Source organism: Zalophus californianus, chromosome 5 (genome assembly GCF_009762305.2).
Source record: "Zalophus californianus isolate mZalCal1 chromosome 5, mZalCal1.pri.v2, whole genome shotgun sequence".
Taxonomy (NCBI): Eukaryota; Metazoa; Chordata; class Mammalia; order Carnivora; family Otariidae; genus Zalophus; species Zalophus californianus.
Window position 1 is genome coordinate 112,569,698 of NC_045599.1, and position 24,014 is coordinate 112,593,711.

General features: G+C 41.3%; 1 protein-coding gene across 2 annotated transcripts; it reads right to left on the reverse strand.

Moving 5' to 3' along the window:
* Positions 1-2,859: 2,859 nt before the first annotated feature.
* SLC26A2 (solute carrier family 26 member 2) lies at positions 2,860-23,779 on the reverse strand. Of its 2 annotated transcripts, none has more exons than XM_027606336.1 (4): positions 23,714-23,779; positions 10,389-10,566; positions 8,393-9,125; positions 2,860-6,894 (listed from the first exon to the last, which is right to left on the reverse strand). In XM_027606336.1, exons 3-4 carry the CDS (start codon positions 9,098-9,100, stop codon positions 5,377-5,379), a joined length of 2,226 nt encoding a protein of 741 aa, XP_027462137.1. In that variant the 5' UTR covers positions 9,101-9,125; positions 10,389-10,566; positions 23,714-23,779; the 3' UTR covers positions 2,860-5,376. The 2 variants fall into 2 exon arrangements, with proteins under 2 accessions (XP_027462137.1, XP_027462136.1); XM_027606335.1 differs by lacking the exon at positions 23,714-23,779 and adding an exon at positions 23,364-23,638.
* Positions 23,780-24,014: the final 235 nt, after the last annotated feature.

Sequence of the window (24,014 nt, forward strand, 5' to 3'; positions counted from 1 at the left end):
AGCAGGAGGGAGAGGGAGAAGCAGGCTCCCCGCCGAGCAGGGAGCCCGATGCAGGACTCAATCCCAGGACCTTGTGATCAGGACCTGAGCCAAAGGCAGACACTTAACCAACTGAGCCACCCAGGCACCACCCCGCATTATACTTTTCATTCTTGTATTAACACTTGATGATTCTAATCTTGATTATCTAATAAAGTCTTAATACAAAAGAAAAGCCAAATTAGTTCAAAGCCTAAAAGCCTTCTAGATCTAATTTCCTCCTCCTTGCAGTTTTTAAAACCCAGTTTCAAATTAAGGCACCACTAGAACAGATAAAGAAAACAGGGGGAAAAGAGAGAAACCTCAAAGAACAGAAAAACTAAACAAAGCCTAAACCCTGTTGATTGGGTTTTTGCCATCTCACTGTGGAATCATTCCCTGAATAGACCGGGGCATCCATGCCTCCTTGTTTGACTCAGTTGCCTGTCTCCTGTTCAGACCTCGGTCCAGGCTCAGCTAAGCCCCTCCATAAAGCACCTCTAAGTGCCCCAGGTGTTACCTAGGAGAGTTACTGTATAGCCCACCTACTAGATTTAGTACCATAGTCCCAGCACCTGGCCCAGGGCCCTAGACACCTGCATGGGTCCTCAGTAAGTATTGAGGGTTTTGCTTTTTTTTTTTCTTAAAGATTTTATTTATTTATTTGACAGAGAGAGACACAGCGAGAGAGGGAACACAAGCAGAGGGAGAGGGAGAAGCAGGCTTCCCGCTGAGCAGAGAGCCCGATGTAGGGCTCGATCCCAGGACCCTGGGATCATGACCTGAGCTGAAGGCAGATGCTCAATGACTGAGCCAGCCAGGCGCCCCAAGTATTGAGGTTTTATTTACATTGGTGCAAAAAGAACCTATAGCTCATCTATAGCAATGGAGAGAGGAAAACAATTCATTAAGAACATCAACAAAGATCACCAGAGCTCAAATTTATCATTGTAACTTCTAGACTCCATTTAAGTTCCCAAGAAATTCACTGCCTTTTTCTCACTTATATATTAAGAGTAGGGCTAACACCCAGACAATGTGTTCTTCAGTGACAAACTATTAAGAAAATACACCTGCAGAGAATAACTGTTCTTGTTAAAACATATTCATTTGCATTAGAATAGTCTAATGAACTCTCTAACATCTTGATACATGTTTAAAGATCACCATTTATCATACTGTAACCCAGATTTTGGTTTCAATGACTACTATTGTTTAAAAGCTAAGGTGGACTATCCAAATTTGTTTTCCTTTGGTCCCATTAAAAAAAAAAATTGTCAACTAGACATTTGTCATTTTTACCACCATCAGAGGCTACAGTCCCTCAGTCTATGCTCCAGAGTCAGTCAATTGGGCCTTTGCCCCACCTCTGGGGTACCACACGCTCTCCAGCTCTTTCAGCTTTGGTGAATCTGCCCTCCCTTTCTGGAAACAGAACCCAGTTCTGAGCCTGCTGTCAAACTAAGGTGTGGCTCCTATTCCTGATCTCCCTCCTGCGGAGTGCGGCTAACCAGGGGTTGGATCCCATTCAACCGAGTCCTCTCCTTTCTCCCCCATTGGGTCCAAGAGTTTCTTCCAACGGTGTATTCCCTTCACTCCTCCTGAATGTTATCCTTACTCTTTCTGTGCATTGGCATATGCCACCCCTCCAGCTGTAAGAGTTTTAACCATCAAGAATGTATACACTATGTTTCAATTAAATGACCATTTTAAGATATTTAGAATTTTATACATTTGTTATTAAGCAATGAGAAAATGCTTCCTTTATACTCTAAAGTTTAGGGTAAGCAAGATATTTTTGTATCCATAAAGTGTGTCAAAGTATCAGCTACTGAACTAAAGTCCAAGCCTTGAGCAAGAAAGAAAATGGAAATAATAGTTTTGTTGAATTAGATTTTGGTTTCAGGCTTGGTTTCTTTAAATACTAGCAATCAACAATGTGTCAGTATAACTGGACCTCAACTCAAGCAGAGAAGTGAGGTATAAATTCTAGTGAAATCTTAAATGTTTTTACAAGTGGCTGCCAAAAGTAGAATCTCCCGTTTGTTTGTTTGTTTGGGTAGAAGAGGAACAAACCAGAACATAATTCAAGAATCTGCTAACTGACTACTGGGTATTTACCACAAAGATACAAATGTAGGGACCCGAAGGGGTATGTGCACCCCAATGTTTATAGCAGCAATGTCCACAATAGCCAAACTGTGGAAAGAGCCAAGATGTCCATCGACAGATGAATGGATAAAGAAGATGTGGTATATATACACAATGGAATATTATGCAGCCATCAAGAGGAATGTGATCTTGCCATTTGCAACGACGTGGATGGAACTGGAGGGTGTTATGCTGAGTGAAATAAGTCAATCAGAGAAAGACATGTATCATATGACCTCACTGATATGAGGAATTCTTAATCTCAGGAAACAAACTGAGGGTTGCTGGAGTGGTTGGGGGTGGGAGGGATGGGGTGGCTGGGTGATAGACATTGGGGAGGGTATGTGCTACGGTGAGCGCTGTGAATTGTGCAAGACTGTTGAACCACAGATCTGTACTTCTGAAACAAGTAACGCAACATATTTTAAGAAAAAAGAAAAAGAAGAAGATAACAGGAGAGGAAGAATGAAGGGGAGTAAGTCAGAGGGGGAGACGAACCATGAGAGATGATGGACTCTGAAAAACAAACTGAGGGTTCTAGAGGGGAGGGGGTGGGGGGATGGGTCAGCCTGGTGATGGGTATTAAAGAGGGCACATTCTGCATGGAGCACTGGGTGTTATGCACAAACAATGAATCATGGAACACTACATCAAAAACTAATGATGTAATATATGGTGATTAACATAACAATAAAAAATTTAAAAAAGAGAGAAAATAAAAAAAAGACTCTGCTAACTGCATAAAGCTTCAGAATTGTTTATATACACATATGGACAGAAGTGTCAGGTAAAGTCAGATCCTGTTACTCCATTTTCCAAATTCTTTGGACACTTTTTTTGCTTGTGTTTGCTAAATGATAGGGTCATCTTGAACATGTACTCATTTACTCTCTCACATGGCATTAGACATCTATAATGGTCTGGATTCAAACCTGGCTTGGGAGGGGTGGGTAAGAGGGATTAAAAACAAACAACTAACGAAGACACAGTGATTTTATTATTACTATTTCTAAAACTGGACAGAAAGGGCAAATAGTGGCTAAAAACCAACAAAAGAAAAAAACCCACATAACAAACAGCAGTTAGTATTTCTGAAATTCTAGACTTAAGTTGTAAACGGATGTCAAAATTTAGTACTATTACATTTAACCATGAAATCAATCACTTCCAAGACAGAAATCCAGCTTTTTTTTTTTTAATTGAGGAACAGTTTTGTTTTAATAGAAAGGCATTTTCCATGTAAACAGATGGACAGAGCTCTACCAATAGAAACGCAACACTTGGAGTTTCTGGAGCCAACAAGGAAGCTACATATGTTTAAAAGTGTCCCACTCCAACAGATGCCCTACACACAGGGTTTGCTTCTCATCAATATTTAAGTTGTTTAGAATGTAGTAGCAGGTTAAAAATGATTTGCATTTCTGTAATTATTTTGCTTGCTTTAGTGTAGCTAAATGTTTCAATCTCACATAAATTAGTCTCCTAGTCCTAACTTTGGAAAACCTGTTTTTTTCTTTTGTTGCCTATCAAGGTCCACATACAGAATGAAAAGCTTTTAATGTCGGACATTCTTGCTTTTAAAAAGGAACTATTCCTGTGGTCACAACCTGTAGCCAGCCGTGATAAATAATATATACACAGAACTTGGGATGTATGAATGTGATGTTTCTAGATCCTCTTGCATAATAGTTTTAGGTGACCCAAGGAGTTAAACGCTGTCGCTGTCATCCATATTTATTGTACATCAATATAGGGTGCATGGCAGTAAGCATTAGTTTTGTTTTCACTAAAACATCTACCAATTAATTATTGATGTTCTTTTGGAAGCACTTTATCACTTCCATGGACTCCTTTCCATTGGTTACAATAAAATATTCCTGCAAGAGTAAAGATGAATAGTATCTTCTATTTGAGAAAGACTGTCAATCCCCAGGGCACCCTTGCTAAAATGCCATGGGAAAGAAAAAAAAAAATCCACTGCTAAGTAAACAAATTCTTAAGGGAAACCGTCAACCATTCCTTTTTTCAATCCATCCTTAACAGTTGCCTCAAGCTCATTTAAAATGCTGTCTAGAATTGTGGAGTCAGCATTGTGCCTTTTACCTAGCAAGCTTGTCGCTGGTAATCCACAGCAGTGTAAGACAGATTCCATGAGAAACACTAAATGAATGAAAGCTACAACAGAGCTTAACGGTAGAGAAATACTCAGAAACAGGGACAGATTGAGATCACAGAAAAGACAGGGAGGATTCCTATTATTCTGGCTGATTATGAAGAAGAGCTCTTCACTTACCTACTTACCCTAAATAAAAAGGCAGGAATAAAACATCAAATGTATTACAAAGAATGCTCTAGGTAACATGAGGCCGGCGGTAGGATTTCACCAGCCTGCTCAGCCACCCAACCCCCAATAAGACTGCGCCTGTGGTTCCCTACCTTAAGGGATGGTGCTCTCCTACTCAAAGCCAGAGATCCTACTGCCGTCTAGGGAGCAAAGACAGGGAACAGAGACGTACAAGTAAGGACAAACCTTTTGCCCCAGAAGTCTCCTGGCTTGCTGGTATCGGAGAAGGCACAACACTGTCGCCTTGCCTCCTTTCTACTCCCTCTCCAAAGAGTCACAGCGAGTGGGCTCCAGCACTTGCCACATCAATGTCAGCTTTACCTCCTGGTTCTCAAGGAAGAGTCCAACTGCTTATCTTCTACAACAGCATGGTAACTGAGTTTAGGGGCTACTTTACAGTTCAATTCAATAGATGTTTATTTAATTCCAAGAAAACCTCATATCTGCAAGAAAGCCTGAAACTACAGTATTTTCTTCTTTGTGATTCTGCCCAACTATAAACTCTGCTGCATTTGTGTACCTACAGAGGCCATTGGCGTCAACGGAATAATGTCTAACCAACAGGTTAAAAAAATTTTTTTTAAGATTTATTTGTTTATTAGAGAGAGAGTGAGGGCGAGCACACAGAGGGAGAGGGAGAAGCAGACTCCCCACTGAGCAGGGAGCCCGATATGGGGCTCGATCCCAGCACCCTGGTGTCATGACCTGAGCCGAAGGCAGATGCTTAACCAACTGAGCCACCCAGGCGTCCCAGGTTAAAATTTCAAGTGCAACAGTTTCCACTGTGGAACTAGAAAATGTTATATACTTCAAACCTTAACCTATTGGCTGGACATCATTCTCCTTTCCATCTGCTTTCTCAGTCATTCACTGGAAAGGCTCAGACCATTGGGAATACATACTCCTTTCTGATTCTGATATTCTGCAAAGGCCACTGCTTCATACACACTATAAAAGAGAAGGTTTTCTTCTTCCTCTTTGAAATACTCTCCGCAGGCCAGGGAATCCCTCACAGAGGGATTGCATTGAGCCAGCAGAACCTGGATGCCAATGGCTTCATAATCTCTACGAACTTCTTTCAGTGTATGGATCCCTGCTGTATCTAAAAACTGTATTGTGCTGCAGTCAATCACTACGGTATGAAGCTCCAAGGGATCATAGGAAAGTTGCACTGAAACTTCGTCCTGGATTCCACTGAGAATCACCGTTTCCTTTGTGATCTTTCTCTTTGCGGCCTTCTTCTGAGCTGCCTTTACTAAGATTGGGTTGAGAGTTTTTTTGTATAAAGCAGATTTAAAACATTCTTTGTTTATGTAGTAGAGAGGGGCTACAAAACGGAATATCTTGATGCCCGGCTTAGTCTGAAGATTCTTGTAAACAGACATGGATTCAAAGATTTCAGACTCTTCCACCAAACCAAGCAATGAAGTCTTTGGCTTCTGAGTGCGGAGAATGACACAAAACATAGAAAAACAAACCCCAATTAGCAGGCCTATTTCAGTACTTAACAGTGCAGAGGACAGCATGGTAACAAACCAGATAACTGTATCCATTCTGCTAACCTTCCACATCTTGGGCAGATCCTTAAATTTACGTAGGGCTCCCCGGAGATTTACAATGGTGATTACACCAAGGACACTTTTCTGAAGGGAATAGAATAAAGGAGCTATTACCAGGAGGACCAACAAAAGAACCAAGGCTGTCACCACACCAGAAAGCTGAGTTTGGCAGCCTGTTGATTCTTTAACCAAGGTCTTTGCAAGAGCTGCACTAGTAGTAAAGCAGTGGAAGAAGGAGGGGATGATATTGCAAAAGCCAATAGCATACATTTCCTGATTGGCTTTGACCGTGTAGCCATGTTTCTTGGCAAACATCTCAGAAAGTGATACAGTGATAGCAAAACCAATGATCGAAATAGCTATTGCATCTACAGCCAAACTAGGAATTAGGTTCCAATCTGGTGCTTTCGGTGGCATAAACCCCGTGGGAATAGGCCCAGCAATACTGGTATTGTATTTCTCATTTAGTTTTCCAAAATGAGAGGCTAATGTGGCTGCCACGACGACAATAAGTTCAGTAGGAATCGGTGCCTTAAGCTTGGACTTGAAGTGCTCATTGAGTTCTTTGGTTGGCAAAAGAACCAAAAGGCACAAAAGGCTGGTGATGAGATCACAGAGGTTGGTCTTATGGATGTTTCTGAAGATTTGTATCCAAGTAGTGATGAGCGAGCCCACACCATTACTCCGAGGAAGGCTGAGCCCAAGGAGGTACTTGGCCTGAGATGTAAGAATAGTGAAGGAGGCACCAGTGACAAATCCACTCAGCAAGGCATCTGAGAGGTAGACAGAAACAAAGCCCACTTGGAAGAAGCCCATCGCTACCTGGAAGGAAGGATATACAAGTGTTACATATAAGTGTACAAGAGCTTCTAAACCTTCCAATAAATACCTTGGCATTGCTTTGCATGGAGACATACCATTGGAGCATCAGAAAATGTCAGAGGTAGAAAAAACCAATTGTACATCAGTCCTCTCATTTTACAAAGAGGGCTCATTTTACTGACACTCAGAGGGCTAAGCAACTCGCCCAAAGTCACACTGTTACTCAGCCCGGATGAGACAAAAACTTAGGATTCCTACCTTCGTCTACAATGTTTCTTAAACATGAATAGAGTTCAGACCTCTTTGAAAAAGAAAAAATTCTTAAGGATCCACAAGAAATTATAAAAACTCAAACTGGAAAAGGTCTCCTAATTAAAAAACCATGTGTTTTCATTAAATTACAAATCATTACAATGAAAGTGAAGTTTTAACTGATAAAACAAAAAAACTGGATACACATCAAAGAATCACACTTAAAATTATTATAGAACACACTCTTTAACCTCATGCTGAGAAACTATTCTCATTCAGTGTCTACATGCTTATGCCAAACTGCTCCCCATACCAAATCTGCATCCTCAAAGACAAAACTTTTTTATTTCTTTATTTTTTCCTCTTCCAAATGATTCCTCCGAATTCTACAGAGCCCTTTCTTATTGGTGAGACATACTAATAAAAAAGCAAAAACGGACCCTGCAGAGCATCACTCTTCTGCACATTATCCACTTCTTCCTCCCCTCTTCACCAGGAACAACATGAAATGAGCTACTCACTCTCCCCTTGCCCATATTGGAACCAAGTGCCTCTAAGGAAGAAGAGGTTTAGTGCGGCATTAACTCCTGGATGCCAAAAGACAGGGGCATGATGATAATGGTGGGTTAGTAGATTCTATGGGAGACCCGAAGAGAATCTCATTTTCTAATCCTTTCTTCTGGCTAATAACATGAAATAGTGGTTCTCAACTTGTTCCCCAGAAGTCCAAGACAATTGCTATCTGTGGTGAGAGTCACTCACTAGAGCAGCAAATCTGAAGGTAGGGAGGGGAGGCATCTATAATTTGAAGGCTCGCGCACTCTTCCTTCTGCCAGCCCTCAGCCTGGCATCCTCCTCTGCTCGTTGATGGTGACTCTGCCGATAACCAACCACACGTCATCTCAAGCAAACTCATTGTTTCTCAACATATAAAATGAAGGAGTTGTACTGAGTGATCTCAGGTCCCTTTCTGGTCAACATTTTTACGACCATATAATGACAATCTGGCTGACTGAAACTCACTGGTTAAGTGGCAGCCTAAGGTTAAGCAAAGAGAAGCAGCCTTAACGTACCTGGAGAGTCAGACCAGGGTTTGAATTTTGGCTCTATCCCTCACATATCCTAAGCAGCATTCAACGAATGACAGCTTTAATCATTATGATCTCTGGGATCCTTTACAGATCTGACATTTCATGTACAGTGATTTCTTTTGCTAGAAGTAACCACTTCCTCCACTGTTTCTTACCTGATAAACTCCAGCCATAAAGGTCACAGTGCTGCCAACTGCAATTGCATAGCAACTCCTGTCACACAGCCAGTCTGATGTCTGGTTTAATAACGCGCTCCCATTTGAAACCATTCCTAAATGAGAAGGCGTGTTTTGGGCAGTGTCATAGCCAGCTTTGTGTAGTTCTCGGTCAACTACCTCACCAATCATAAGGCACAAGATTCCAAAAATGCCCACAGAGATGTGACGGGAGGTGCCCAACAGGAAATAAATGATGCTGGCAAAAAAAGACGTGTACAGACCATAGATAGGCTCCTGACCAGCCAAGAGGGAATAAGCAATGGACTGGGGCACTAATAAGATGCCCACAATCAGGCCAGACATCATATCCCCTAAAATGTTTTTCTTCAGATCATATTTTGGGAGCCATTGCAAAACAGGAAGGAAACCCAAAATCATATTTTTGGCTTTGGTTGGACTGCACTGGCAACTCTTCTGCAGTTTTTTAGCGACAAATTGCTTGAAGTTAGGACTTGGTTTCTCTTGAGGCTCCATATGGATCCTATGATAAGGTGTGCATTGATCGCTGGCTTCAAATTGCTTCAAGTAGGTACTTGATTCCTTTTCAAGAGCTGGATGCATACTAGACAGAGGACTGTGTTGGTGATTTCCTTCAGCTGAATTCTTGGGTGACAGATCATACTGCTCTTTATTTTCCAAAGACATTTCTAAAGATAGATGCTTTAGCCTCCTACAGTGAAGAAAACACCAGAATTAATGGATTAAGTAATTCTCAGTGCTCACACATTTTAACAGTTCTATTTGTCATTCATGAGAATTAAGAGGAGTTCAGTTTGGGGATAGGTATCTTATATTCACTTTCTTTAGTTGAGCCTCATATGTCTTGATCGGGGGAAAAAACAGACTACAAAAAGCCAAGTCAAAGCAAATAAGTCATTGGGTATAGGACTTCCCATCTCTGCCTGGCTCCCCCTGCAGTTTTTTCCTCTAGAAAAGGTATCAGGGTGGCCTGTCTCCTCCTGCTATCACTGTCTTCTTTCCAAGTTTTTCACTCCCAGGTATACTGCAAAACAGGATCTCGTCTCAAACCTTCACTGCTACCTGCAAGTCTCTGAAACATAAGATGGTCTTTTTCTTGGAGTAGACCATAAACTGTTTACCAGATACTTCACAAATCAATGTCTTTGAGTTAGCTATTTGCTTAACTTAGGATGGCCATTGACCTCTAGGCCCATCAAGATTCTAATCATTTTTATACCCAGTTAAAATGCTACCTCTTCAGACGCCTGGGTGGCTCAGTTGGTTAAGCGACTGCCTTTGGCTCAGGTCATGATCCTGGAGTCCCGGGATCGAGTCCCGCATCGGGCTCCCTGCTCGGCAGAGAGTCTGCTTCTCCCTCTGACCCTCCCCCTTCTCATGCTCTATCTCATTTTCTCTCTCAAATAAATAAAAATCTTAAAAAAAATAAAAATAAAATGAAATGTTTAAAAAAATAAAAAATAAAAATAAAATGCTACCTCTTCTACACCGACCAATCCCCTAGGTCAAGTGAATCACTATACGCTCTGTGTCCCATAGCATTTTGCACCTTCATTATAGTACTAATCACACTCTTCTGTTAGTTAAGTAAGAGTCTCTCTAGCTCCTGGAGGAAAGGATATCTTGTTCATCACTGTAGTCACCAACAAATGCATAGCAACTCTGAGACAGTAGGCTTACAAAATGTTTGAATGAATCGAAGAACAAATGAACACACAACTTTATGACTGTGGCCAAATAGAGATAAAATATATTAGATGGAAGACTCAGAAAATTTCCTGTTTTGGAACTGACAGAAAAATATGTCCTTTATTGTAAAAGTAACACACGTTAATTTTTTTTGGATGAAGGGGCTATAGCCGGTCATCCCACTTAACAAGAGTGAAATAATAGTTACTTGATGGTCTTATTAAGTAGATAAAGAAGAAAAGAACAGATTTAGATGACCACTTACCCTGAGCAAGTCAATCAGATTTGCGGATACACACAGCAGCTCTTCATTCCTCAATGCAACCCGTCTATAACTCTCTTCTTACTTCCTACTCAGGCCAAGCTAGTTTGAATAAATTTCTTATGTCCTTCTATTTTGGAACAGCTTTTGGTGATTCCTGGGTCAAAAGCCTTTTCCAAACCTAAGAAATGCAAAAGAGGCATAAGAAAAAACTAAGAAAATCTGAATCTTGCCCTACATGGCTGCTATCTGGGAAGGAAAAAGATAAAAGTTAATACTAGAAAATGCAACAGAGTGATAGAAACTGTAAGAAAGAATTGAATTGAAATACTAAAAGTGAAAAACACAGTAACAGATGAAGAATGAATGCCTCTAACAGGGTCATCAATATACTTGACAGAGCCAAAGAAAGGATCCATGAAATTGAGAACAGGTCAATAGAAATTACCCAAACTGAAAAAGAAAGAGAAAAACAATGTTTTTTTTAAATCAGTAACAATAATGTAAGAGAATATCCAAGAGCTATGGGACATATTAAGCAATCTAACTTATGTACAATTGGAATCTCAAAAGGAGAGGACAAAGAATGGGCAGAAAAAATATCTGAAGACATAGTAGCCAAGAATTTTCCAAAATTAAAGACAGACACCAAACTATAGATCCAAGACTCCCAGATAATACCAAAAAGAACAAATACAGAAACAAAAACAAAACTCTACACCTACATATATCATATTCAAGCTGCTGAAAACAAAGATAAAATCCTGAAGACAAAGAACAGCCTGATGAAAGCCAAATTAAAAACACACATTAAACACACAGGAACAAAGACAAAAATTAGAGCGGACCTCTCATTTGAAACGTCAGAAGATAAAAGAGTAATGCCTTTACCACAGAAAAACAGCTGCCAACCCAGAATTCTATACCCAGAGAAAATATCTTTTAAAAGATGGAGAAGTAAAAACTTTCTCAAACACTAAGAGAATTTCCAGTAGACCAGCACTACTATATATGCGTATACCTGACAGAAAGTACGTCTACACAACAAAGAAGTAAAAGTCCAGGAATGGAACATATAAAAATAAAATAATTTTTTAATTTAAAATATCTTTAATTGCTCTAAAAGATAAACATCTAAGCAACAATAGGAACGTATTTTGTTTATAGCATATGCAAAATAAAATGTATAAAAAATAGCACAAAAAATGGGTAGAGGAATTGGGAATTGCAGGGTCTTAAACTAGATGTTAAGTGATACATTATTATTTGAAGGTCGGCTCTGATTATAGATGTATATTGTAAACCCAAGAGTAACCACTAAATTTTTTTTAAAGATTTCATTTATTTATTTGAGAGAGAGAATGAGATAAAGAGAGCATGAGAGGGGGGAGGGTCAGAGGGAGAAGCAGACTCCCTGCTGAGCAGGGAGCCCGATGCGGGACTCGATCCAGGGACTCCAGGATCATGACCTGAGCCGAAGGCAGTTGCCCAACAAACTGAGCCACCCAGGCGCCCGTAGCCAATAAATTTTTTAAAGGTATAAATAATAAGTCAATTGTAGAGATAAAATGGGATCATAAAAAATTCTCAATCCAAAAGAAAGCAAAGAAAGAGGAAAAGGGGGACCAAAAGTAGATAAAACACATCGAAAACAGCTTGCAAGATGGTAGAGTTTATCTTTTTTTTTATGTTATGTTAATCACCACACATTACATCATTAGTTTTTGATGTAGTGTCCCATGATTCATTGTTTGTGTATAACACCCAGTGCTCCACGCAGAACGTGCCCTCTTTAACACCCATCACCAGGCTAACCCATCCCCCCCACCCCCCTCCCCTCTAGAACCCTCAGTTTGTTTTTCAGAGTCCATCATCTCTCATGGTTCGTCTCCCCCTCCGATTTCCCCCCCTTCATTGTTCCCCTCCTGCTATCATCTTCTTTTTTTTTTTTTTTAACATATAATGTTTTATTTCTTTCAGAGGTACAGGTCTGTGATTCAACAGTCTTACACAATTCACAGTGCTCACCATAGCACATACCCTCCCCAATGTCTATCACCCCACCATCCCATCCCTCCCACCCCCTACCACTCCAGCAACCCTCAGTTTGTTTCCTGAGATTAAGAATTCCTCATATCAGTGAGGTCATATGATACATGTCTTTCTCTGATTGACTTATTTCACTCAGCATAATACCCTCCAGTTCCATTCACCTCGTTGCAAATGGCAAGATTTCATTCCTTTTGATGACTGCACAATATTCCATTGTATATATATACACCACATCTTCTTTATCCATTCATCTGTCGATGGACATCTTGGCTCTTTCCACAATTTGGCTATTGTGGACATTGCTGCTATAAACATTGGGGTGCATGTACCCCTTCGGATCCCTACATTTGTATCTTTGGGGTAAATACCCAGTAGTGCAATTGCTGGTTCGTATGGTAGCTCTATTTTCAACTTTTTGAGGACCCTCCATACTGTTTTCCAGAGTGGCTGCACCAGCTTGCATTCCCACCAACAGCGTAGGAGGGTTCCCCTTTCTCCGCATCCCTGCCAACATCTGTCGTTTCCTGACTTGTTAATTTTAGCCATTCTGACTGGTGTGAGGTGGTATCTCATTGAGGTTTTGATTTGGATTTCCCTGATGCTGAGCGATGTTGAGCACTCTTTCATGTGTCTGTTGGCCATTTGGATGTCTTCTTTGGAAAAACGTCTGTTCATGTCTTCTGCCCATTTCTTGATTGGATCATTTGTTCTTTGGGTGTTGAGTTTAATAAGTTCTTTATAGATTTTGGATACTAGCCCTTTATCTGATATGTCATTTGCAAATATTTTCTCCCATTCTGTCAGTTGTCTTTTGGTTTTGTTGACTGTTTCCTTTGCTGTGCAAAAGCTTTTTATCTTGATGAAGTCCCAATAGTTCATTTTTACCCTTGCTTCCTTTGCCTTTGGTGATGTTTCTAGGAAGAAGTTGCTGCGGCTGAGGTCAAAGAGGTTGCTGCCTGTGTTCTCCTTTAGTATTTTGATGGACTCCTGGCTCACATTGAGGTCTTTCATCCATTTTGAGTCTATTTTTGTGTGTGGTGTAAGAAATGGTCCAGTTTCATTCTTCATGTGGCTGTCCAATTTACCCAGCACCATTTGTTGAAGAGACTGTCTTTTTTCCATTGGACATTCTTTCCTGCTTTGTCGAAGATGAGTTGACCATAGAGTTGAAGGTCCATTTCTGTGCTCTCTATTCTGTTCCGTTGATCTATGTATCTATTTTTGTGCCAGTACCATACAAGATGGTAGAGTTTAAAACAAACAAAATAATTACAACTGTGAATGGTCTAAAGGTGTCAATTAAAAGGTAGTGAGTGTAAGATTAGATTAAAAAAATAAAACCCAACTATATGCTATCTATAAGAAACCCAATATTTATTTATTTATTTATTTATTTATTTATTTACTTACTTACTTACTTACTTACTTACTTACTTACTTACTTATATTTGAGAGGGAGCACGACAGGAAGGGTGGGGGGAGAGGCAGAGGGAGAGAGAGAATCTTAAGCAGGCTCCACGCCCAGCATGGAGACTGACACAGGGCTGGATCTCAGGACCCTGACATCATGACCTGAGCTGAGATCAAGAGTCAGACACAACCAACTAAGCCACCCAGGCGTCCCAAGAAACCCACTTTAAATATAGATAGATTATAAAAGTGAAAGCACTTGCCCAATGTAGTCATTTACTTAGCTTGTAAGTGACTAAGCCAGGTAATAAAATCCAGATTTTAGGACTCTAAGCATAGCTCTTTTTGAGCATGACACTATTCCTATCACCTATCTCATCAGCTTTCTCTAACCTCAGATACTTCCAAACACGTTAGAATTCAGCTACCCTACACATCCCACTTTCACCTACCTGCTACCTAGCACTGATGACTACAAACTCGTACCCCACTCTCTGTTTGCTATATTCTTGGCCATGGTCCTTTTTCAGCTCTAGCTCTCAAAAATTTAGGTATTCATTCACAAAGAGTCCTAGCAGTGGAACTGATAGAGCCATCAGTCTGAATCCAAAAGCCCTCTACAGTCTCCTTTATCTGTCCTACTCACCTCCTAAAATTCTCAACACTATTATTTTTTCTTTTTCATATGTATATTAAAACCCAAGGCAACATAAAGCTACTTTAAAAATTGTCTTAAAACTAAATTGTAGGTATGACCTTCATACAAACTAAACTCCTTGAAAGCAAGCTCCACTCTAATTCATCTTTGTATCCTCCAAAATGTCCAGGTATATGCTTTCTAAAAATAGGAACTACAACATTTGCTAAGCAAATAACTCAAACACAGAAAAAAAAGTTGGATGCAAAGCAGTATTTCTTTTCAAGTGGAAATATCTGCTTTGGAATATATTTTTCAAATATCCCTTTTTGCACCAAAATCCTCTCATTTCCCCAAGACAATTACTCCTTTCAATTATCGTATTCATCAACTGCTTCATGAAAATTAAAAAATGACAGTGTTTATCCTTGGAATAGAGCCTACAGCCAGACAGCCATTTTAAGGAAGTTGAAATACAAACTGTACATTGCATGAAGTTCAATAAAACATGATTCTACTGTAGCGTCGAGGCTAGTTTCTCCCTTTGCTAACATTGATAATTGAGAGTGAGAAAAGGAAAGGTTCAAGAGGAAAACACTCGAACTGTCCACATTACTTTGAAGGAATCAGAAGGAAAAACAACAAAACATTTGAAAAGTACATTTACACAGGCATGCATTAAACAACAGGAGTTCAGGCAACACCAAAAGGAAAGACACTACTGTACTTTTCTCCAACTGCACACATGCAGCTATGACCACGTAGAAGGCAGTCTGATCCAGATGAGTAACCAGCGGCACTGGCACAATTCCCGTGGGAATTACCGAGAGGCTAGAGCCCTGGACTAGAAGACAGGTTACGTCTCTTCTATATATGCCCGATAGTGGTCAGCCAACTTCTTTTTGAAGACTTGGATATAAGCAAAACAATGTCTACTTTTGGTAATTACAGCATATAATTTTTTTTCTTTAAATGTTTTTATTGTTATGTTAATCACCACACATTACATCACTAGTTTTTGATGTAGTGTTCCATGATTCATTGTTTGTGCATAACACCCAGTGCTCCACGCAGAACGTGCTCTCTTTAATACCCATCACCGGGCTAACCCATCCCCCCACCCCCCCTCCCCTCTAGAACCCTCAGTTTGTTTTTCAGAGTCCATCGTCTCTCATGGTTCATCTCCCCCTCCGATTTACCCCCCTTCATTCTTCCCCTCCTGCTATCTTCTTTTTTTTTTTTCTTAACATATATTGCATTATTTGTTTCAGAGGTAGAGGTCTGTGATTCAACAGTCTTGCACAATTCACAGCATTACAGCATATAATTTTAACTAACAGTGCTTATATAACAGTTTTGCAATTTGTGAAACTGAAATGCCTCTTCAGAGGGCAATCGTTTTCAGAGAATGGTAAAGTTGGCCTCTGAAACATAACGGTTCCATAGTCATGTTTTGTTCGACCTGGATGTACATGCCACCACGACTCACTGCTACATAAAATCGAAGCTGCCCACTACCATGATCACAGCATCTGCACAAGGGAAAAATCTCCAAGAGCTGGAATAGTTCAGAAAGGCTTCAAGGGAAGAACCTGGCTCATGTCTCACCTGGGCTCTAAAGTCTGGGTCAGAGTTGAAAGAATAAGAGAGGACTTGGAAAATGTATGGGGGAGAAGAAAACTCAGAGATAGTTCTGAGGTTGTTAGAAAAGAAATTAGACAGTTTACAGCACCAGATGCACATGGGAAATTGGTTTAAGAGGAAGCTTTTGCAAAGGTACCTGGGGGAGATTCTGGAGGATCCCGTATGCCAGATTAAAAAAGGGAGACTTTGATCTGCAGACAGTACAGAGTCCCTGAAGGTTTCTGAGAAGGGTTTAAAATATCACTCATTTGATAAATAATTATATATTATCTTATTACATCTTCTGATCTGTTATGCTAATATTTAATTCTTTTCCTACTAAGCAATTAATATCTACTTTTTTTGCCTTTTATGAATAAAGAAATAGCTTAAGATTGTTTTAGAAAAAAACGAAACCATAAACGGGTACAACTAAGGTACAGTATCCATTTACACAGTACCATCTGATCCTCCAACTCACTGTTGCCCAGCAAATCCAGGGAAGATCATAGCTTCCATACCCATCTCCATCCCATTCACAGGTACTTGCAGTCAGGATGGCTGGAGCCTAGGCAACTGTTCCAGGCCCTTGCCCAAGACTGAGAAGTTAGCACTGTGAGAGGGCAGGCCTCCTGGAAGAAAAGGAAGGACTGCTACCCACTGGAAGAAAACTTAGACCCATCCTCTTTCTGTGGGTTTGCAACCCTTGCTTACTCCACAAATGTTCACTAGGGCCAACAACAAGCCTTCCAAGGTTGGATTGGTTAACTTTTCTATGGGAGCTCCTAGAGACTGGGTACTGGTCTTCATCGTATCATAAATATTTACTAAGCACCTACTATAAGCGAACCACTGTGCTAGACAAAATGCATCAGAACCTAGACCCCAAACGGAGGGGTCAATCTTTCTTGTCCCTACCCCACGAATCCTATATATGATCCATCAGTAAGTCCTGGCTGCTCTTCTCCCTACTGCCCAAAGGACCTGGAATCTAACCACTTTTCACTCCCCTCCACCATCACATCTTATCTGGGCTACTCTAATAGCCTACGAAATCTGAACCCTGCCTACCTCTCCACCCTCATTTTCTACTGGCCTTCTTGCTGTTCCTGGAACATGCCAAGTTGATTCCCTTTTCAGGGTCTTTGCCTGGAATAATCACCCCCCAGATCTTTGCAGGTTTTTTCTCATCCTTCAGGTCTCAGCTGATGTATCATCTCCTTAGAGAGACCTTCCTTGAACATTCCAAATAAAATAATACTCCACCCCATCATTCTCTAAACCCTTACCTGGCTTTGTTTCTTCATAGCACTTTCACAGTAACTTTTGAAGTTCTATTATGTATTTATACATTAAAGAAACTATTACAGTCTTTCTCACACATACTGTAACCCCAGTACCAAAAACAATGCTTAGCACATAACAGATCAATAAGTTCTTGCTAAAATGAATAAGAAACCCAGTTTTTACCCACAATCAAAGGGTTAAGACAATTATAAACAGATAAGCTATAACAGTCTAAGTGCCATTAACAGAGGTTTGTCCTATTCTGAGAGTGGAGAATAGGGTATAGGCCAATGGGAGGAAGCTGCAAATAAGAAAGGAAAGGGAACTCAGGGCAGTTAAAAGTCCTAGTATAATCCAAGACCCAGGAAAAAGTCACCCAGAATGCCAGATTCCTGGGGTGAAGCAGCAGGAGATTAAGACTAAAGTGAAAGATTAGTTTCTGATTTGATCCCAAGAAGCTTGGACTTCATCCTGTAGGCTACGGCTGACAAAGGCATAAACTCCAAGGCAGGGCAGGGGCGCAAGAGGTTTGACATTTCAGTGGTACAACCAGACAAGAGACAGTAAAGGAGGACAAATCTAAGACAAATTGTGAGGTGGACCACACAAAAGGAAGAATGATGTATAGGAATATGCAGGAGGAAATGGAAAGAAAGGAGACAACAAAAAGTTTGACTTTAGGTTTCATAGGTTTGACATTTCTATTAGATGTCCAAATGAGGATGTCCAGTGAGCACTTAGAAATGGGGTGTCAAGCACAAGAGAGAAACCGAAACTGGAAAAATAAATGAAGAGAGGAGGACTATATTGGTCATTAGCACATAAATGCTATCTCATTTTTCTCTGAATTCCCATTGTTTAGATGTTCAATAAACGTGCTGAATATATGCTTTACCTTCTCAACTGGATTAAAAATTGTTCAAGGGGATATTTTACATTTTTTGCAAACTCTCACAATACCTAGCATAAAATTTGGCACACAGAAGGCATTTAATAAATATTTTGTTAATGGACTGATTTCTATTTTTAAAAAAAGCTATTTTAACAAAAAAAGTTCCAAAAAGAATTACCTTTGACTATTAAAATCTGATTTTTGTTTCTCTGAAAGATAATTGATACACTGCTGGTGGGAATGTAAAGTGGTACAACCCCTGGTGGAAAACAGTCTGGTAGTTCCTCGAACAGAGAGAATCACTATGTGACCCAACAATTCCATTCTTAGGTGTATAACCCCCCCCCCAAATTAAAAACAGAGACTGAAATACTTGTATACCACTGTTCATAATAGCATTATTCACAGCAGCCCAAAGGTGGAAACAACCTATGTATCCACCCACAGATGAATGGATAAACACTGTGGTACAAGCCACACAATGGAATATTGTTTAGCCACTAAAAACGAATGTAGTTCTGATATTCTTTATCTACATCATGGATGAACTCTGAACCCGTGATGCTAAGTGAAAGAAGCCAGGCACAAAAGGACAAACACTGCATGATTCCACTTACAAGAGATATCTACAACAGGCAAATTTTTAGAGACAGAAAATAGATTAGAGATTACCAGGGACTGCAGGGAATGATTTCTTGCTTAATGGTTACAGTCTAAGTTTTAAAAATAATGACTACAGATAGTTACACAACATTGTGGAATTGTACTTGATGTCCTGAACTGTAAATTTAAAATGGTTAAAATGGCCAATTTTGTGGGTTTTTAAAAAGGTTTTATTTCTTTATTTGACAGAGAAAGAGCAGGCGAGCACAAACGGGGGTGCAGCAGAGGGAGAGGGAGAAGCAGGCTCCCCACTGAGCAGGGAGCCCAATGGTCCTGAGATCATGACCTGAGCCAAAGGCAGTTGCTTAACCAACTGAGCCCCCCAGGCGCCCCCAATTTTATGTTAAATATATATTTTAACATAAACAAAAGTAGGAGGAGAGGAAGCATAGTACTATAAGGTTCTTATGCTATACACAAAATGGTTTAATATCATTGAAGGTAGGCTGTGATAAATTAAGCATTCCTACTATAAACCCTAATGCAATTCCATTAATCACAAAGAGTTATGGCTAATAAACCAACAAAGAAGATAAAATGGAATCACAGAAAATACTGAATAATCCAAAAGCAGACAGAGAAGGGGAAATAAATAGCAACCCTATAAAATAAACTAGATCTAAAGTTTGTGGAAAACTTGCAGTCTTAACATTAACCTATTATTGAGGTGAACAAGTCCTCTACCAAGAGACTCTCTTCACTTATGTGGAAAATCTCAGTTAAACTAGGCTGTAATTGGTGTGGACTGTGTAGTTTGGAAATAATTTTCCAGGACCCACACTGCTTGTAAGCAGTGGAACAGTGACTGGAGCCAAAGCCCATCTGATTCACACCTACTCAGTCTCTGGACTGCTTATTTTGAAACTTTTCAAATCTTCAGAAAAGTTGAAAGAATGATAGATACATGGAACACTGGCTATTCACAATTCACCTATTACACAATTTAACAATTCACCAATTGTTAATATTTTGCTACATCTGCACTTTTGCACTCTCCAAACATATTTGTTTGGGTTTTTTTCCTTCAACTACTTGAAAATTACAGACATATTTTAGCCTTAAACACTTAATGGAACCAACTTTTTTTTTTTTAAAGATTTTATTTATTTGCCAGAGAGAAAGAGAGAGAGCACAAGCAGGGGGAGCTGCAGGCAGAGGGAGAAGCAGGCTCCCCGCTGAGCAGGGAGTCCGATGCTGGATCCCAGGACCACGGGATCATGACCTGAGCTGAAGGCAGATGCCACCAACTGAGCCACCCAGGCATCCCGGAACCAACATTTTTGAACCACCATGCTAGGCTCCCTCTTCTTCAAGAGAAACATTCATTAACAACATGAGATCAAACCATTTGGATACACTCTTCAAAAATCTGCAATGGTTCCCCACCTTCTACTGCATATAACCTAAAAAGTTTAGTATAGGCTTCTCTCCATAAATGAGCTGAACCTGCCTTTCTTTTGTTTCCTTCCATGCACTGGTGAATCCATGAAAATATTAAGCATCCTTTGTTCCTCTGGGTCTTCGCTCATGTTGTCTGTTCATCTGGAATGCCTTTTCCTTCCATCTCCATCTATCTTGGTCCTTTTCCTAATCCTTAAAGGCCCACCTCAAACGCCACAGGACAAGGAGGCTGAAACTCCTTTGGCTGTGCTGCCCTGACATATTCCATATAACTACATAGCACTTAAAGTTACATGTCTTTCAAACTACAGTATTCATGTAAAGGCAAACATCAAGTCATCCTCATTCCTACATAACCCAACACCTTACCCAATGCCTCCCATTGGTGTATACAGTGGTATACCTATATTTATTGAAATGAACAAATAGGTGAAGTTTCAAGTAAATGTAATGAAGACAAAAACGTCTTCCTATTTTCCAGTCATCACAAATGATTAACAATGTTCATTTATGTCTGTGAGGCAAAAAGAAGAACCACCATATAGCTTATACCAGTAGTACAAGCGCTATGATGTATTATTCTGGCATAAAGCCCAATGTAAGACAGAAAAGTAAAATACCCAAGAGGGAAATAACTTAATGTAAAACCACGATCGAATTATTAAATAGTTCCTTAACAGTAATTCAATGCTTTCAAAATTATTTCACATACACCTCCCATTTGACTCCTCAATAAATCTGAGAACAGATTATGAATCCTCTCCTCCAGTCACCTGCTCAACTAGTAGGACCAGATTCTCAACCCTCATTTTCCCATTTCCAAGGTTCCCTCTCTTTCTAAAATACCACTTCACCCCCAAATTTGTTCCCTTGCTAAGAAGGTTTAAGAGCTAGCTCAAATCAATATTTCGTGGTTAAGTGCTCAACTCATTTCTGAATCTTATTAATTTTAATAAGTGAAGGTAACAAACTGCTTGAAGCAGTTTACACAACATTATTGAAGCAGGTTTGGTAAAGGATTAAGAAAAAAATTACTTTTATCTTTCATATGACACACATGCATTGGTAACATTTTCATTTTCCTTCTCTATCAGGAGAAACAATGTAAAATTTACCTCTGTAACTACACTTTGGTTAGAGTAATTCATATCCCAGCCAAGAGTCAAACAAGCCAAGCAGGTTCCTACCTCCACCTACTTTTGCTGGCCCTTCAAATGGAATGCTGCTTGGGGCTATGTTCATGGCTTTGTCTCTTGCTTCTTTCAGGTTTCTGTTCAACTACTGTCCTAATCAGTTCCTTCCCAGACACAACTTCTAAAATAGCACCATTGCTGCCGCCATGCCTCCCTCCTGGGCCCATCCCTGCCTTGCACTCCTATCGCCCTTACTTGGCTTTATTTTTCTCCATGGCCTTTCTCACCATCTCGCGCTACATTCATTCATTCATTCATGGTTAATTGTCTTTCTCATGAGGGCAGGAACTTGCTCTGTTTTGTTGACAGTTGTTATCTCCTATGCCTTGAACCATGTACAGCACCTAGTAAGTGCTTAACAAATATTTGTTGAGTGAATGGATGAATGACAGCTTAACAGCTATGGAGTAAAGAAAAAGCAGTGACCCCTCTCTCTCCACCTCCATTCACCAGAACTAAGCTATGTCAAGAAATTACAGTTTGGCAACCATCTGCTTGGGGGTTTATGCTCACTAAAAGTAATGTCAATGCTCAAAATGCTCACCCTTGGGGGTAGCATATTATAGTACAATGATATTCAAATGCAGAGATTTTTTAAAATTCAGATTCTCAGGCAAATTCAGGAATGAGATCCAAGACTGCACTCTGGGTGACTCAGAGCCAGTGAGGTGAGGGCCGTACCAGGAGAATCACTGCGTATGTACTGGAGTCAGACAGATCTCTATTCAGATCCCAGCTACACTATTCAACAACTGTATGGCACTGGTGAAAAACCTCATTTTACTCAGCATCAATTTCTCACCTACAACATGGGAATAACATTAACTTGCAAGTTGTATAAAGCTAACACAAGTACTTAACACAGTGCCTGGCACATGGCATTTGTTCAATAAACGACAGCTACCAGTCTGTCCTTTGAGATTCTTGAAGGGAAAAAATGGGCTTATTTCTTCCAACAGGGCTGGCTCTCCATTTCTTACTCACTCGATTTTCAAAAACAAGAATTTCTGCTTACTCCAATACTGGATATCACATTAGTTCCAGATTTTATATAAAGAGTCCTAGAAATAAGGAAATGAAAAAAAGAACTAGAATGGGTGCCAGAAAGTTTAATGGGTGCCTGCATATTTCTAACCCACGTGGTCCCCAATCTGTGCAAAGAAAAGGCCCAGGCTGATATTCTGTGAGTTTGGGAGAGCTGGGTACAAGTCCTAGCTCCGCAAATGGCTTGCTGTAAAATGTCAGGCAAGGATCTGGCCAGCTCTGTGTCCTTTCAGTGTCCCTATCTATCCAGCGAAAGCATTTCAACTTAGTCTACGAAGTACAGTTCCTGATGTGAACTTAACCAGGTGTGTGGTTTTAAAAACCAAGATAATGAAGTCCTCTCGCGTGTCCAAGCCTCAGTTTCCCCGTATGTCCAAGGGTGGGAGGCTGGGTGGTGGTGGCGGCTCCAATCTCCTCGGTCTTTCTCCCAGTTATCTGGGTTCCAGACGGCTAGATGAGGACTCCGGCAGAAGAACAGCACGGTTATCTAAGAGGTGCGGGGGCCCCGGCGAGATGTGGGGTAGAGGGTGGGTAGCCGAGAAGCAGGGTCCGGACTGCCGCGGTGGGAGAGGCGGGCTTGGCTCCAGCTCCCGCCCCTGCTGACCGAGGGTACAACCCCGACGCACGCCCACCTACCACGGCCTGGCCACGACGCCGGGGCTTCCTCCCACCACGCCTCGGACACAGGCCAGGATGCCGCCAAGAGGGGCCAGCTGACCGCGCGCATGCCGGCACCAATCCCTTCTCCCTTCTCGCGTCCCCTCCCCACTTCTCACCTCTCAGTGTTGGGCCTCCCCGCTCAACGAGGGCTCGCGGCACGTCCTCCGCCGTGGCGGGACTGAGCGGACACCGCGGCGCGAGCAGAGGTAGCCTGGTCCCGGGCCGGCCTCCCTTTAACCCGCCCGTCCCCTTCTCCGCCCATCGCCCAGCCCCCGAAAAAGGCGGGGCCCGGGTAGGACAGCGGGCAGCGGCCGGGAGCAACCGACCGAGAGGTGCGGAAGACCCAACCAGCACAACCATTCAGGAGGTGGCTGTCACGTGTCCCCGCCGGCGAGCGACCCCGCCGCCAGCCAATGACTCGGCCCGGCCCGCGGGGGTACCGCCCCCTGGCTGCTCTCCTCCTCACCATTGGCTGCCCTGGGCCGCGGAGCCACGAGTCCCAGACTCAGGGCGATTCCTACTCAGCTCGCGCCTGCGAGGGCTTATTACCGGTTTTCCGCCTTAACTCTGAAAGCGAAGGGAGGGAAAAGTGTCAGGAGAAATCCGGAAGCGCTCTGTCTAGAGCTGTTAAGTATTCTGCGTTTGGTTGAGGGCAAGGTCTTGATCGCTGATTCCTTGGAACCCCATTCCCTCCCACCCCCGCCTTGTTGATGGGGAATGAAGGCCCAGAATGGGGAAAGGTCAGCTGGGAAGTTAGGGGATTTTGC